Source organism: Bos grunniens, chromosome 16, assembly GCF_055505025.1.
Source record: "Bos grunniens cultivar Pamir isolate PY7600 chromosome 16, Bosgru_T2T1.0, whole genome shotgun sequence".
Classification (NCBI taxonomy): Eukaryota; Metazoa; Chordata; class Mammalia; order Artiodactyla; family Bovidae; genus Bos; species Bos grunniens.
In genome coordinates, this window is record NC_141180.1 from 46,162,654 (window position 1) to 46,180,096 (window position 17,443).

At 43.7% G+C, this 17,443-nt stretch overlaps 1 protein-coding gene and 1 pseudogene across 2 annotated transcripts; both read left to right on the forward strand.

The window, feature by feature from the left end:
• The first annotated feature begins 6,529 nt into the window (after positions 1–6,529).
• On the forward strand, positions 6,530–12,157 carry MAP1LC3C (microtubule associated protein 1 light chain 3 gamma). Its single transcript, XM_086342684.1, has 4 exons — positions 6,530–6,717; positions 6,823–6,878; positions 7,082–7,188; positions 11,451–12,157. The coding sequence occupies exons 1-4, from the start codon at positions 6,660–6,662 to the stop codon at positions 11,674–11,676; spliced, it is 447 nt and encodes a 148-aa protein (XP_086198810.1). The 5' UTR covers positions 6,530–6,659; the 3' UTR covers positions 11,677–12,157.
• Positions 12,158–14,929: 2,772 nt separating this feature from the next.
• On the forward strand, positions 14,930–17,132 carry LOC147356756 (ferritin light chain pseudogene; annotated as a pseudogene). Its single transcript, XR_015142799.1, has one exon. The product of XR_015142799.1 is annotated as a ferritin light chain pseudogene (transcript).
• Positions 17,133–17,443: the final 311 nt, after the last annotated feature.

A 17,443-nucleotide genomic window follows, 5' to 3' on the forward strand; every position in this document is an offset into this window, starting at 1 on the left:
CTTGTTTTAATCCGCATAGGATTTAAACATCTTTTCCTAATCTAGATAGATTAGTTTACCTTTAATTGTTCTAACTCCATAAAATGCATGTCATAATTAACTTATTTCTTAATGACGTTTAGATAATGTTTTCAGTATTTAAACAATGTTGCATCAAAAATTTCTATACTGCATTTTGGAAAAAAGTGAAAATTCTCCCTCTCAAGATTTCATAGTAATTAAGATTTGAAAGCTAATTTATTCAACCAAAAGAGGAATGTTTTAGTAATTTTACTAGCCACAAAAATATATAACAGGAAAGATGTTACAGAAAAGGGGCTAGAAGAAGGAGAAACACTTAACAGCCTTCCTTGGAAAATTTAATCCATTTCGTGATATAAATCATTCTAGATGCCATTACTGTTAGGGTGCTTCACAGATATGTTTTTGTTGTAGAGAAGATTAGACCTAGGCAACAAATGGCCCAATTAATAGAGAACAGAGACAAGAAAGACTCAAGTGTGGCTACCCAGTGAGGGTAGGTTCTATGTTTTGGTTACCTCTTTGTCTTCTACACTGTGAGGGACATGTTTGATGGGAATAAGCCAGAGCTGTTTATATGTCATATACACACACACACACAAATGTCTGGTGTTACTGCACATGTACACGCTAAGTTACTCAGTTGTGTCAGATTCTTTGCAACCCCATGGATGGTAGCCCATCAGGTCCCTCTGTCCATGCAATTCTCCAGGCAAGAATACTGGAGTAGGTTTCTATTTTCTCCTTCAGGGGAATCTTCCCAGCCCAGGGAATGAACCTACGTCTCTTGTGTCTCCTGCACTGGTAGGCAGGTTCTTTTCCTCTAGCGCCATCTGGGAAGCCCTTGGTGGTATTAATGGATATAAGTTGTACCTATAGCAAATATTGATCAATGATTGTAATAGTGTAACTCTAGAAGGCAATGGCAACACACTCTAGTACTCTTGCCTGAGAAATCCCATGGACGGAGGAGCCTGGTAGGCTCCAGTCCATGGGGTTGCTAAGAGTCGGACACGACTGAGCATCTTTACTTTCACTTTTCATGCATTGGAGAAGGAAATGGCAACCCACTCCAGTGTTCTTGCCTGGAGAATCCCAGGGACAGGGGAACCTCGTGGGCTTCCGTCTATGGGGTCGCACAGAGTCAGACACGATTGAAATGGCTTAGCAGCAGTAGCAGCTGCATAGCAAATATTCCCAGAGAAATAGACAGGTTCTTCTTTGGAACTTTTTTAGAATTTGGAACCTGATTGTCCTTGAATGGGATGTGTGAAACAAAGACAGGTAAAGAGGCAGTTGGGATGCTTTCTGTGACCAAAACTTAGAGAAAGGGATGTACAGAATATGTTTGCAGAAAAGTGAAATTAGCCACACCATTCTAAACATGGAGGTTTGTTAGGAGGCTACAGGACCAACAGTCAGGTGTTGTCAGGAATGTGTGTGTGTGTTTGTGCTCAGTCCTGTCCTCCTTTTTGTGACCCCACGGACTGTAGCCCATCAGGCTCTTCTGTCCATGGGATTTCCCAGGCAAGAATACTGGAGTGGGTTGCCATTTCCTTCTCTAGGGGCACTTCCCAACTCAGATCAAAGCAGCATTTCTAGCATCTTCTGCATTAGCAGACAGATTCTCTACCACTGTGCCAATCCATACATTAGAATAAATAAGAGGTGCAGAAGCAAGAATTTGCCTAGGATCTTAATAAAATGGGCTTGAAACTCCCTCTGTGGCTGATATCAAGGCCTGCCACCTCCCCAACCTGGTGTTCAAACTGTGGTCCAAACTCACATTAAGCTTATTTTCCCCTTTCTACTTCCCTGGGTCTACGGGATGCTTTGATGTCAGAAAAGTTTTGTTTAATAAGACACAAACACCTGAAAATTTGACTCATTAAAGGATACCAAGAATTATGACTGGATTTTTGGAGCTGTGGGGCAGGACCTTAAATCATTTATACTTATCCCCATAGGACCTGGAGGCAGCCTACTCACCTTTATTCTGGGATGCCATCTTTTGATTTCTGAAGAGACCATCTGTGATGGTATTTGGGGACTAAAGGAAGAAATAGTCTTTGGAAGTATTGAAGGGGTATTCTTCATTTATAGACTTAAAGTGTTTAATACCTACATTTGGAGGTATTGAGGGGGTATTCTTCATTTTGATCTGAACTTTGAAGATTTGTACACTGGAATGACAGTGTCTGGCCCTTTAAGAACTGTGCAGATGAGGAGGTTGCCAGAGAAATGTTTAAGAAAATATTTCCCCTAGAGCACAATATTTTCTACTCCCAACTTTTCAACTTAAAATTCGAGAGCATGTTAGCAGCATGGTTTTTGTGTTGTTCAAATCCTACCACCTGTGCAATACAGAGCTTGTTACTTTTTCTCTGAGCTTCAGTTCTCTTTTTCAGAAGAAATGAGAAAATACAGGTAGTAATTAGCAAGTACAGTATCAAACATGATGTGTGCTTCCTGCCTATTCCAATGAGGGAAATAGTGATGATGAAGACATTTGTGATATTGATAACCCAAGTCTGTTGTCCAGACTGACCTTGTCTTTTTCAAATAACATTACCCCTCTGATCCTCAAGCTGTTCATCAATTAAATTGTGACAACATTAACTTACACTTTTTGAGTTGTATGTTCAAGCCATTCTTGTAAGTGTTTGCATATATTAACTAATTCATTTGATGCTCACAGTCCCCCAAGGTAGATATTATTTTTATTTTACACACAGGGTGTCAGGGAACATTTAACAGGAGGATTCCTGCATGCTGTTTTTTATTTCTCAAGGATTCTCTGTTCCTTATCAGTTCCTATTCCAAGAATGAGTAAAGCTGCACGCAGTTCTCAGGACTGAGGTCATGGGATGAGACATGCAGTGACTCTTTTCAGTGTCAGTGACCTTGTATGTGTTAGACTATCCATATTGTGGCTATTGATAAAATCTCATCCTGGGTAATAGCTGAGTAATTATCTTACTAAAGATATAGAAGCCTGCATTGCTGCTAATAAAGCACCTTTGCTCCATCAGAGCTTGAGTCCCTGTGTCTTTCTTTCTTTCTTCCTCTCTTTCTCTCTCTCCCTCCCTCCGGCTCTCTCTCTTCCACTTTCTTATCGTCGACTCCGGACCTCCAGGTCCGGTCCAGTAAAGGACCCCAACAACAGGGTAACTGAGGCAGAGAGAGAGGTTGGTTGTATCAATTGCCATAAGGTCACATAGCTAGTAGGTAAAAGATCCAGAGTTCAGCCCCAAGTGGTATGTTTTTTGCTTTTGTTCTTTTGGTCACTAAGTTACATCGGACTCTTTGCGACCCCATGGATGTAGCCCACCAGGCTCCCCTGTCCTTGGGATTTCCTAGGCAAGAATATTGGAGTGGGTTGCCATTTACTTTTCCAAGTATGTATATGAATACCAAATGGTATGCATACTATTTTTGTGGAATATTAAAATGTAAAATTAATAAAGGACATATTAATTGCTTGGAATATAATCACTATGTTGGAAAAAGTAGTGATTATGATAGAGGCCTCTCTATAGGTACGGTCATATGATTAATGTTCATCAAAGGAATATGAGTGAACACTCTGAGATGTTACCACGCTAAACACTTTAAGTCTGAGAAGGCTAAGTGTAAGTGTCTTTTCCACCTATTTTTCTCATCTGAACTTGTGGAAACAGAACCTTGAGATGGCAGAATTTCAATTGTACAGCAGCATGTACACTTGAATTTCTTCTGAAACAATGCCAAACAGGGAGTCTCCTACCTGTACTGGAGTGCAATGTGGGTGAAAACCAACTTTCTTTATGTTTATCTATTAAAGTTAGGGGGCTTCCCTGGTGGCTCAGCAGTAAAGAATCTGCCTGCAGTGCCGGAGATGTGAGTTTGATCCCTGGGTCACGAAGACCCTCTGGAAAAGGAACTGGCAACCCACTCCAGTATTCTTGCCTGGGAAATCTCATGGACAGAGGAGCCTGGGGGACTACAATGCATGGGATGCAAAGAGTTGGACTTGACTTAGCTTGTGGACTTGACTAAGTTGTGTTCGACTCTTTGCGACCCCATAAACTGCAGCACACCAGGCTTCCCTGTCTTTCACTATCTCCCAGAGTTTGCTCAAACTCATATCCATTGAGTCAGTGATACTATCTAACCATCTCATCTTCTGTGAACCCCTTATCCTTCTGTTCAGTCTTTCCCAGCATCAGGATATTTTCCAGTGAGTCAGCTCTTCATATCAGGTGGCCAACATATTGGAACTTCAGCCTTATCATCAGTCCTCCCAATGAATATTCAGGACTGATTTCCTTTAGGATTGACTGGTTTGATCTTATAGTCCAAGGGACTCTCAAGAGTCTTCTCCAGCACTACAATTCAAAGGCAGCAATTCTTCAGTTCTCAGTCTTCTTTATGGTCCACCTCTAAAATTCATACATGACTACTGGAAAAACCATAGCTTTGACTATATGGACCTTTTTAGCAAAGTGATGTCTCTGATTTTTAACCATTAAATGGAAATAATGATTATTTTTCTCAAGTATAAGTATCTAGGAAAGAAAAATATCATAAAGTTAATATGAAATATGTAAGATTCTTTCTTCTTGAGCAATAAAAAGACATTTTTAAAGCCCAGAGCTTAAGAGATTGGTTAGATGATATTGAGTGGAGATGAGAAGGAAGGCAAAACCAAGAAAGGGAAAAGAAAAGGGTCCCAAGGCAATCATGTTTCTGTGGAAGACTGTCAGACCATAACAGAATGCCAGCACCTCTAGTCATTGCCGCAACCTACTCCCAGGACATTGTCCATGGAGGAATGGCCCTAGGATCTGCAAGCCTTCTAAGACACCCTCTGACTAGTGAGGCCAAGTTCCCTCTCTTCCCTGTGGACTCAAGGACTCAGAGTGAGTCCAGCAACTTTATGAAGTCCTAGCTTCCTGTTGTTCTTTAGTCATTAAGTCACTTCCGACTCTTTGGTGACTCCATGAGCTGTATCCTGCCAGGCTTCTCTGTGGAATTTTCCAGGCAAGAATACTGGAGTGGGGTGGCATTTCCTTCTCCAGGGGATCTTCCTGACCCAGAGACTGAGCCCGCATCTCCTGCATTAGTAGGTGGATTTTTTACCAGGGAAGCCTACCTAGCTTCCTAGGCAGGAGAAAAGGCAAAAAAAAAAGTTTTAATGGAGAAGTTTTAAGTAGTGAAAGTGAAAGTCTCTCATTTGTGTCCAACTCTTTGTGACCCCATGGATTATACACTCTATGGAATTCTCTAGGCCGGAATACTGAAGTGGGTAGCTGTCTCTTCTCCAGGGGATCTTCCCAACCCAGGGATCAAACAAAGATCTCTCACATTGCAGGTGAATTCTTTACCAGCTGAGCCACAAGGAAGCCCATAAAAAAGCTGACTAACCTACTTTTCTTTGTGTCCCTCAACAAACCTAGAGAATGTTTGGTTTTCTCTATGTCATCATCATTAGGCTGAAGACTTCAATGTCCAGTGTCCTGCATGGAACAGAACCAGAGATGACCTATGAAAATCGTGGTACCTTCAGAGACAGTGGAAGAAATCCAAATGGTCCTATTTATTGTTAGGACATATCTGAATAAGATGGCGGGACCACTGTGCTCCTGGATGTAAGGTAAGTAGGTGATCAGCATCAAATGGGAAAGCTGAATCGCTAGAACCATAATTAATGCATAAAAGAAGCACAATCAGGTGAAACACCCTGATCCGAGAATAAGAACTGGGTCTGTTTGTCCATATGACCAGTGAGTCAGTTTCCATGGATCTCAGTTTTATCATCTTTTAAATGCAAGATCCTGAGAATAATAATCAGTGTTCTACACACATTCCTAGACCTGTAAAAATATGAACAAAATATTTTGGAAATACTACTTTGCTACACATCTGGATTTTAACGCTGGTTTTACCTATTTTTATCTGGACAAATTGTTCAACCTTTTGGGAATACCTATTAATATTTCTTACTGTGAAAAATAGCAATATATTTCAGGATAAGGTGAATCACTCTTCAATTTGCTTCATTACTGTAGTATTACAATGTCCTCACATGAAACTGTTTCTACCCATAACTTCTTAGCTTAGGCTCATAGAACCATTTATAGGGAGGACCAATGCTTTTTGTTTTAGTCACTGTCATGTCGGACTCTTTGCCACCCCACGGCTCCTCTTGTCTATGGAATCTTCCAGGCAAGAATACTGGTGCGGGTTGCCATTTCCTTCCCCAGGGGATGTTCCTGATCCAGGGATTGAACCTGCATCTCCTGCAATGTCAGGCAGATTTTTACCTCTGAGCCACCAGGGAAGCCTTGATGACCAATGAATGACATTATAAAATTTAATTTCTTTAGCAAAAACAAAATTTTTAAATAGTAGTGAGTGAAGTAACTTTCTTGAACCAGCAACCAGGTGCCTGTTTCATTTCCTTTCTCAGAACTGACCTCCTCCTGCCTGGGGAGAAGGGAGGGTTGGAGAAGGCTGATGTCACACAGCCCTACATAAAAGCCTCCTTTGGGCTCCTGCCGGCAGTTTGGAAGCAGCTGGAAGGATGAATTAGGTCCTGGTGGTGAGATTTTTTTTTTTTTTTTTCCAGGCAGACACAGACACAACTGTTGAGCAAAATGCAGACTCCACAGAAAAGCCCAAGCCTCAGACCTTTCAAGCAGAGGAAGAGCTTAGGTAAAGCTCTCAGAATAGCTGTCTGGGTTTTGGCCCTTGAGACAGTGAGGGAAGGTACAGACTTCTGTGTATGCTGATGTGCTCATTAATCTTAAATGTTCACAGCAACCAGAAGAGAGGAAGTTGCTGGAATCAGAGTGAAGTTCCCTGGCAAGATCCCGGTAAGACTCCATTGTCCTGGGGAGTGGGAGTGAGGGTGAAGGCAGGGATTAGGGGGAGGGGGGCTGTGAGAGCCTATTCTTTGAAACACCAAAACCCAGCCAATGACCTCCTTCTTTCTAGTCCAAGTTCCTCAGACATAGAAAAGTGAGGTGTATCCTTTGACATTTGCTTCAGAGGAGATTCAGGTTGAAACCCTTGACAGGTGATAGTGGAGCGCTACCCCAGGGAGAAGTTCCTGCCCCGGCTGGACAAGACCAAGTTCCTGGTCCCACAGGAACTGACCATGACCCAGTTCCTCAGCGTCATTCGGTAGGTAGCTAAGTGCCTGTGGGGGTGTGTGTTGTGTGGGCTTGGGCTTTTGGAACAATGAGAGATGGGATGTGGCAGAGAGGAGGAGAATGATTTGTGCTTCCCCTTTCTCTTCAATATGCCTTGTGTGTATGTGTGTGTGTGTGTGGCTGTGCTGTGTCTTCGTTGCTGTGTGGGCTTTTCTCTAACTGTGGCCGGCTGAGGCTACTCTCTAGTTCTGGTGCACGGGCTTCTCATTGTGGTGGCTTCTCTTGTTGCAAAGCATGACTCTAGGGTGCGTGGGCTTCAGTAGTTGCGTCACGTGGGCTCAGCAATTGTGGCTCCCGGGCTCTAGAGCACAGGCTCAGTGCCTGTGGTGCAGGGGCTTAGTTGCTCTGGACATGTGGGATCTTCCCAGACCAGGAATCGAAGAACCCATGTCTTCTGCATTAGCACGCGGACGCTTTGACTCTTTACCACTGAGCCACTAGGGGAGCCCCAACTATGCCTTTAAAAAGAATGATCTCATGAGTAACCAATTTTAAAAATGATGTCAAATATTTTGCTACTGCCCTAAAATAAATGAGCACTCCCAATATTGATGTATCAGCTATTTTTTCCTTTGTTTCCACATTTTACTGGTACTGTGTTTTAATTTCTACCTTCAAATTTCTCTAAGAATTTTTAGACACTGGTCCAAAACCCTGTTTTTAGCTATTATAAAAGCCCAAGGACAGCTTTTTACCTCTAAATATTTTCCCTCTTGTGGCTGGGAGGGAATTTGGGGTAGGAAAATGCACTGTCCACCTGCTGAATCACTGAGCAGGAGAACCACACCTTCCCCACATCCTTCTTTCTTCCATTCAGAACAAGGGAAGGCCTAGTCAAACCAGTGTTGCTGACTTTGAAGCTTAAGGGATTGAAGTTGTCATCTGCCAGCTGGACTCAATAAAAAATGATATGAAACCAAAAATAGCTGACTAAGGGTTCCGTAAACATGGCTGGCATGTGACTCTCCCTGTGCTGGAAACAACCTCTCAAAAGTTTTGGCTGATGCAGACAGTTTCATCTGAGAATTTATTATGATTTTTTAAAAAATGAGCTCTTTCCGAAGACCCTACATTCTTCTCAGACCTACTTAAGGGTTAGGTTAATCCATGGAAATTGGGGCAACTCAAGGAGAACCACAGTCGGGTGTAGACCCCTCCTTCTGTCAGCCTACAGGCTGCTGGGGCACAGCATGGCTTCACCAAAAAGTGAATTTTGACACAACTTCCTCCTTTTTTCCATGTAGGTACACCTCCAGTTATCATACTCTTCATCCTTCATCCTAATAATTTGAATCTTTGTATGTATGTTAGTCACTCAATCCGTTACAACCCCCAGGTCTGTAGCTTGCCAGGCTCCTCTGTCCATGGGATTTCCCAGACAAGAATACTGGAGTGGGTTGCCATTTCCTTCTCCAGAGGATCTCCCTGACCTAGGAGAACCTGGTCTCCTGCATTGCAAGCAGATTCTTTACCATCTGAGCCACCAGGGAAGCCCTTGAATCTTTACATTAAGTCATAATGGGTGCTTAATATGTTTAAATGACTTGAATCTTAACATTAAGTCATTAACACACTGATATTAAGCACCCATTATGTATCATGCACTGTGCTGGGAGCTGCACAAACAGCAATGAAAAGCACAGACCAAAAGTCCTACGCTAAACAACATTCAAACTAAAGTTTTCACTCTTGGAGACTCCTCACCCTTAATAAAATGAGACCCTAGTGGAAGAAGAAAGGAGATGAAGGTGCGATGTGGGAATATAGGAGCCCCATCTTCAGAGCTACTCTTTCCCATGTAGAACAGGCATTTGCTCACCATTGAGAGCAGTGCAATGGTCAGGGTTTGGTCTTTGGATTATCCAATGTTAGTTAATCAGATTCTGAAACTACTTCCTCTCCCACCCACCACATAAATTTAGCTCCTCCTAGCTAAGACTAGGGTGTAATGGCTGTGCCTCTAATGTCTGGATGGAGGGTGGTCAGACAGGGCAAGCCATTGCCAACAGATTCATCTTGCTCTGCTACTAAAACAATTCAGAACTCCTATGAATCTAGCCAAACATGGCTGCTCCTTTGCATCCCCAACCCAAGGGGAGGGATTTATACTTTTGCATAGTAATGCTTTTCCAAATGGGCTTCCCTGGTGGCTCAGATGGTAAAGCATCTGCTGGCAATGCAGGAGACCTGGGTTCGATTCCTGCCCAGATTGCTCAGTGGTAAACTACGCCTGCCAATGCAGAAGATGCGGGTTTGATCTCTGGGTCCAGAAGTTCCCCTGGGGAGGAAATGGCAACCCACTCCAGTATTCTTGCCTGGAGAATCCCCATGGACACAGGAACCTGGGAGCTATAATCCATGGGGTGGCAAAGAGTATGACACAACTTAGCAACTAAACAACAACAACCTTTTTCAAATGTCACCCCAAAGCTGCTTAACTGACATGTCAAAATACACAGCATTATGTGTTTTCTTTGCACCACTCGGGAAATTCTTAACTTGAAATTCACAGCAAACTGAGGCATATTTACTTAGCATTTTTGAGCTAAGAATATTTTTTTTTCTAGTTTTTAATGGGATGGTCTCACAGTCTGAGCTCATCTAGGAGTTTGAAGACATTTCAAATCTCCAGAAAAATGAACAATCTTTTAGCCAGTTTCTAATAAATTTATCTTATTTACTGCAGAGAGACAGCTACGATAAGCAGATTCTTCGATTTCTTTTATTATTATATTTTTAATTGTGATAAAATATTGTTTTAAGCGAGCAGATCATGGCTTTAAGTACATTCACATTGTTGTGCAAACATTACAAGTATCCATCTCATCTTCCCAAAGGAAAACTCTGTCCCCATTAAAGACTGATTTTCCCATCCTCTCCTTCCCCTAATCCCTGGAAACCAGCATTCTACCTTCTATCTCTATGAATTTGACTATGCTAGGTACCTCATCGGAGAAGGCAATGGCACCCCACTCCAGTACTCTTGCCTGGAAAATCCCACGGACGGAGGAGCCTGGTAGGCTGCAGTCCATGGGGTCGCTAGAGTTGGACACGACTGAGCGACTTCCCTTTCACTTTTCACTTTCATGCATTGGAGAAGGAAATGGCAACCCACTCCAGTGTTCTTGCCTGAAGAATCCCAGGAACGGGGAAGCCTGGTGGGCTGCTGTCTATGGAGTCGCACAGAGTCAGACACGACTGAAGCGACTTAGCAGCAGCAGGTACCTCATATAAGTGAGATCACATGGTATCCTTTTGTGACTGACTTATTTCACTGAACATACTGTCCTTAAAATTCATCCATATTGTGGCATTTACTTGTCAGTATTTCCTCCCTTTTTTACGGGTGATTAATACTCCATTTGTGGATGGACCGCGTTTTGTTTATTCATGTGCTGATGGACACTTGGCTTACTTCCATCAGATTCTTTCGCTTCTGTGCCTTAGCTTATCTGTTATTAGGGAATGAAATGGAACAAAGACTGAAGTTGTATATAAAAAAGTTAAGTAGGGACTTTTCACTTTCCTTGCGGTCAGTAATTAATAATCTGCAAGCCAATGCAGGGGATGCAGGTTTGACCCCTCATCTGGGAACTAAGATTCTACATGCCTTAGGGCAACTAAGCCTGTGCAACCCAGCTGCTGGAGCCTTAGTGCCCTAGAGCCAGTGCTGCACAGCAAGAGAAGTCACCCTAATGAGAAGCCCAGGAACAGCAACTAGAGAGTAGCCCCTGCTTGCCACAACTGGAAAAAGCCCGCACGCAGTATCGAAAACCCAGTACAGACAAAAATAAAGAAATAAAAATTTTCAAAAAAAAAGTAATGACCAGATATAAATTCCTATTTTAGCAGTCACTAGTATAAGCAAGCAAATAGATATAAATGACACTCTGAAAGACTCCGGGCAGCAGCAGGAGTGGAAGTTAGACTGCCTGTGCGTCTAGAGTAACGTTTCAGGGCAAGTTCTGCCTGCTTCACGGTCCCACAGATTTCTGGGCTGCTTCCAAGATCTACTAAACCAAAACCTGTGGGATGGAGTCCACTTTCAACAGGACTCTCCTAGATAATTCTAAAGTTTGAGGGTAACAGCCCTGGAGTAGGGAGGTGGGTATCTTGGGTAGATAGGCTTACACTGGCCAAATAAAGGTAAGAAAGGCTGTGGGTCAGCAATCATTCCCTTCCGGGTTAACTTTTTCCCTTCCTGCCCGCTGTGCACCCTCTTCCCCAACCCAGGAGCCGCATGGTCCTAGGGGCCACTGAAGCCTTTTACTTGCTGGTGAACAACAAGAGCCTGGGAAGTATGAATGTGACCATGGCAGAGATCTACAGGGACTACAAGGATGAGGATGGCTTTGTGTACATGACCTATGCCTCCCAGGAGATGTTTGGCTGCTTGGGATCAGCAGCCCCCGAGGATGCGAGCAGCCTTGGGGAGGACAGGCCCTGCCATCCTCTCTAGCACGTGTCCTGTAACCGGTGCGTTCACCAGTATAGGAGGTATGGACTGCTTTCTGTGTGTGCAGTGATGATCTGGGGGCAAAGCCCCCTGCAGTGATCAGCACCAACCATGACAATGAGGCAAGACCTGCCGTGTTTTGTGCTCACCCTCTTTGGTGGCTCTTGAAAATTTTGGAAATAGTCAGTCTTTTCTGAGAAAGAAGTAGTTAACTTGCTCAATGAACTAGGGAGGTATTTTAAGTGTTTCCTGTGATGGAGGCCAAGCTGGAGGCCCTGGAGGTGTGTGATCTGCCTTGGTGGGCAGGAGTCCCGAGTATGCTTGGGCGTGGAGATCCTGTGACCTGTGGATGGTCTCCATAGAGCCTGGTGCAGCCATCGTGAACTGCCTCATTTGGGGCTGGTGGGGGTGGAGGGTGGAATGACTGCAGAGGGGAAGTGGCCTTATCTATGTCATTAAAGAGATTATTGTTATTTACACACCATTCACTTGACTTGGTTGTTTCCCCTTATATTCTTTTAGTCTGTCTGTGCCCCTCACAAATTTATGCCAAAGTGGTGACTGCTCAGTTTCAAATAATTTAAATGATTAGTTTTCCTTACAATAGAAGTTTGTGAGTGCCGTTTCTTTGGAGCACCTGAGCTGATTGCCAGCATGCCCATGGCTGAGCGCAGTGCCAACAACAGTGTATTTTGTGAGTGTACACAGAGGGTGATAGGTGACAACACAGAGCATACTTCTGGGCGGACACCTCCTGCAGAGGGGTACTCAGTGGCTTAGTTACCAGCAGGAACCTGCCCATTCTGCCCACCTCACACTGCAGCTTAGAAGCGGATCTGGTATAAAAACCAACAACTGTGGAGCAGACCCTGCCCCTGACAGGGCTGTGACAACCACAGAGCAGAGAGAAGGCCCCAACCAATATCCAGGGAAGGCTTGGATCACCACAACACCAATTATATCCCCTACCCAGGGGATAAGGGCCAGCAAACACGGAAGAAAGATGTGGTAGGCATCCATAGTAAAATCAGACTTTGCACCAAAAATACTGGATTCACACAGGCTACACATGGACACTCTCACATAGAAACAGTCTCATACTCTCACTGATTTCCTGTGGCCAAGTGTCTGATAGGAGGAGTTTCTTGGTTCTTCAGGCATCATAGGGCTTCCAAGTCAGGGCTCCACTGCTCCTTCAAGAAAGTCTATTCCCTGCGTTCTCTCCTTGTTATTGTCTCTAAGTGTGTGTGCCCTACTCTTCAGCACAGATGACTCTGCTTCTCAGCTATCCCCTCCACTCAAACTCCCAGGCTCCCAGGGTCTGAGTATCTCTCATACCATGAGTCTAAGTCACTTGAGACTAGCAGAGAGGAGGATATTTCTCTGTCTATCCATCTTTAAGTTCTCATGGTTGGATTAATAATTAAATTGACACGACATTAACAGGAGAAAAAGAAACTAATTTACGCACCCACAGATCCATTCAAATGGGACCTAAGGAGTATGTAAGAAGTGGCCAAAGCAGACAGAGTTTATACTTTTTAGACATAAGCAATACATTTCTGAGGAATGGACAGGATAAAGAAACTTGGGCTTTGGATGCCCAGTTAGTGAAGAATCTAAAGAGTTTGGGCTTGGGATGGTAAATGAAAAAAGTACAAGGTTTGTTTATATAGGCTTCTCAACACCAAATGCCCTCTCTGGCAATAAGGGTGCCCTTCTACTTTCAGATGCAGGAAGCACACCTTTTATAGAGGAGATTTATTTTCTGCTTTCGAGAAGATGGAAAGGAGGCTCAGAGTGTTTCTCTTGCATTGGCTGTTTCTTCAATAACTTCAATTCAAAGTAATCAATATGCCCTTGTGACTTACTAGAGGGCAGCCTGCCCTGGGCCCTAACAACGTCTAGAATCATGGGCAATAAGACCACTCAGCTTTTTCTTCTCATCCCTTGGAAAAGTGTCCTATTTATATTTCATCTCTTTCCATTCCCCTTCCAGCTCAAGTAGGATAAAGTCCATGGGTACAATTTGAGCAGGTACATAACCCAACATCATACCAGGAGAGGGCCTCCCTCGTGGCTCAGCAGTAAAGAACCCACCTGCCAATGCAGGAGGCATGGGTTCGATCCCTGGATCAGGAAGATTCCCTGGAAAAGGAAATGGCAACCCACTCCTGTATGCTTGCATGGGAAATTCCATGGACAGAGGAGCCTGGCTGGCTTCAGTCCATGTCACAAAGAGTTGGACACAATTCAGTGACTAAACAACAATGACATACCCAAACCTTGTAATCAGACAAACCTGGATTCAATGGCCAGGCCTGTCTCTGTTCTCAGCACAGTTACTTTCTTTCTCTGTGTTGATTTCTTTATCTGTCAAAACTGTGGACTATACCCTAGGACAGCTGCATAGGCGTATGTTGTACAGGGCTTTGCACTGAGAAGGGCCCCTTGGTTTACTGCTTTGCTATGGCCATCTTGAAACTCTTAACTTTCTAACAGGAGCCGTGCATTTTCATTTTGCACTGGGCCCTGCAAATTACACCGCCAATTCTGTCTAAACAATCAGGTTAATATGAAAAGAGCCACATGCAAGTAAGTGAGATTGGTCAATTGTTACAGAGTACTTACCATGACCTAGATTCATGAGAAGATTCATGATATCTCATTTCACAGACAGATGGTAACTTCTATTAGCACATCATATGTGAAGGGCCGGACTGCTCTTTCCATCTGTGCCACCTTGGGAAATCTCAATGTCTCAGATGCCCTCAGTTCACCATTTATAAGATGTAGATAATAAAAGTATTTACCCTGTGGGGTTTGGGAGAGGATTAAATGAGGTGATATATGAATCATTCCTAAAACAGTACTTAGCACATAGCAAGTTATTCATATTCTTATTGTATATTTAACATTATTTTGTTTGAAGCTGTGTTTTAGTTTAAATATTTTATGTTAATACAGGGTAATTGTAGGTACCATAGAAATAAAAAATTGACCAAAAAAGAAATACAAATGGCCCATAAAAATTTGAAAAGACTTTTCATATTTCACATGGCTAAAGGAATACAAAGTAAGTTAGTTATGGGATGGTTATTTTTCACTCATCTTACTGGGGAAAATTTTTTTAATGATAATATTCCATATTAGCCAGATTATGGGAGATAGGTACCTCTGGAGCATTGCTGATGAGGAATACAAGTGTGTTCACAATTTTAGGACAATATGGCTGTGTTTACCTAAGTTTTTTTTTTTTTTTTAATTTAAATATATTTATTTTAATTAGAGGCTAATATCTTTACAATATTGCATTGGTTTTGCCATACATCAACATGAATCTGCCACGGGTGTACACGTGTTCCCAATCCTGAACCCCCCTCCCACCTCCCTCCCCATACTATCCCTCTGGGTCATCCCAGTGCCCCAGCCCCAAGCTTTATGTCAACAATCCCAATCCAAGGAAATGCAATACTTGCAGACATAGTAAAAATATATTCACTCATTCATTTATTTATTGAATGTATATTGAACATCTGTTTAGTATCAACTGAAGTCAGTGATTCGTGGACTCCCTTAAAGAAGGTAATCAATCAGATGACATGATTTCATATAATCATAAGTATTATTAGGACAAAGAAAGTCAGCTCATGATTAAAGAATGATGAGATAGGGAATATGATAGTCTATGGATGAAAGAGGAAGGCCTTGCCAAAGAAATGATACTGAGGGCTTCCCTGGTGGCTCAGTGGTAGAAGAATCTGCCTGCCAGTGCAGGAGACATGGGTTCAGTCATTGGTCCAGGAAGATCCTACATGCCACAGAAAAGCTAAGCTCATGTGCCACAACTATCGCACCTGTCCTCTGGAGCCCAGGGATCGCAACTAAAAAGCCCATGTGCCTCAACTACTGAAGCCCTGTGCCCTAGAGTCCATGCTCAACAAGATAAGCCACTGCAATGAGAAGCCCACGCCCTGCAACTAGACAGCAACCCCCACTCTACGCAAGTAGAGTCAAGCCTGTGCAGCAATGAAGACCTAGCACAGCCAAAAACAAACAAACAAATAAATAAGATTATTTTTTTAAAAAGGAAGTGATATGGAGCAGAGACCTGAAGGAGGGTGTGCTGGCTCCCTCTATGGGAAGGTCGTTCAGTGCAGCCAACAAAGACAAAGAGGGCCCAGAGGGAATACAGTGGCTCTTCAGGGACCTCCAGCAGGGAAGTCACAGTGTAACTTCAGTGTAACAGACAAAGGACTATTAATAAAGGGGTAAGAGTGCTTTCTTGTCATCTGTACGCTGGAGAATTATATGAAGCTGAAAAAGTGAGAAGACCTGCTTGTACATAGCTGGAAATGTGTTTGTGACAAATGTAGTGGAAATAAAATTACATACAGCAATGTATTAATAATCTTATCCTGATAAAAATATGGAAATGTGTGTATGTTGTTTTGGGTAAACATTTGGAAAGATCTTGAGATAGAAAACCAAGTATTATGGATGGTTGTAGCAAGGGGATTAGAGAGCTGACTATCGGTCCAAAGGGTAAAAGAGAGTGTGACAGAAGTGCGCTCGGCGGCCCCGCGGATCTGTCTCTTGCTTCAACAGTGCTTGGACGGAACAGACCCAGGGACGCCCCTTGCTCCAGCCTCCGACCACCCTCCAACCTTTTTTCCAGTCGCAACCTTCGGAGTCAGCCACTCAGCTGTCCGCGATCACCGGGACCAGCCACCATTTTTTAACTCCTTATTATTACCGACCAATCATGAGCTCCCAGATTCGTCAGAATTATTCTACCGAGGTGGAGGCCGCCGTCAACCGCCTGGTTAACATGCAACTGCGGGCCTCCTACACCTACCTCTCTCTGGGCTTCTATTTCGACCGCGACGATGTGGCCCTGGAGGGTGTGGGTCACTTTTTTCGCGAATTGGCCAAGGAGAAGCGCGAGGGCGCTGAGCGTCTCTTGAAACTGCAAAACCAGAGTGGCGGCCGCGCCCTCTTCCTGGACGTGCAGAAGCCATCTCAAGATGAGTGGGGTAAAACCCAGGACGCTATGGAGGCCGCCCTTCTCATAGAGAAGAACCTGAATCAAGCCCTGTTGGATCTGCATGGCCTGGCTTCTGCCCGCGGAGACCCCCACATCTGTGACTTCCTGGAGAACCACTTCCTAGATGAGGAAGTGAAACTCATCAAGAAGATGGGTGACCACCTGACCAACCTCCGCAGGCTGGCTGGTCCCCAGGCTGGGTTGGGCGAGTATCTCTTTGAAAGGCTCACCCTCAAGCACGACTAGGAGCTTCTGGAGACCAGTGGCCATTGAAGAACCCACCTAACATCAGGGCTGCCTGAAGCCCCTCTCTGCAGCTACTAGGCAGCTTTTTTAACACCCTGGAGCCCTCTCTCAAGCCTTGGACCATATGGAAACAATAAAGCTTTTTGCAGCATAAAAAAAAAAAAAAGAGAGAGTGTGACAGATCAGTGGGTTTACAGTGTCATTCTCAAAGTTTAAGTTTTCTGCTTCCCTCCAGAGTAACTGGAAGGTGCTAATCATATATTTGCAAGGATCTTCTTGTTGTGAAGTGGTTTCCCTTGTAAATAGTCCTGCAGGGGAAGAATATCCAGATCACACTGATGACTTATGTGCCTTTAATTAGTGCACTGTTTTGTGTTGTGATTTTCACATCATTTGGCCTGTTGCAATCCCAGCAGTGGGTGATAGATTCCCCATTGACAGCTCACAGACACTTGAGCCAAGGACAGGCCCAGGAGC

Excerpts from the sequence above, each read along its gene's own strand:
- MAP1LC3C (XM_086342684.1), top strand. The coding sequence starts at position 6,660 with ATGCAGACTCCACAGAAAAGCCCAAGCCTCAGACCTTTCAAGCAGAGG. Across the intron at positions 6,718-6,822 it reads CAAGCAGAGGAAGAGCTTAG|CAACCAGAAGAGAGGAAGTT; the intron begins GTAAAGCTCTCA and ends AAATGTTCACAG. Across the intron at positions 6,879-7,081 it reads AGTTCCCTGGCAAGATCCCG|GTGATAGTGGAGCGCTACCC; the intron begins GTAAGACTCCAT and ends AACCCTTGACAG.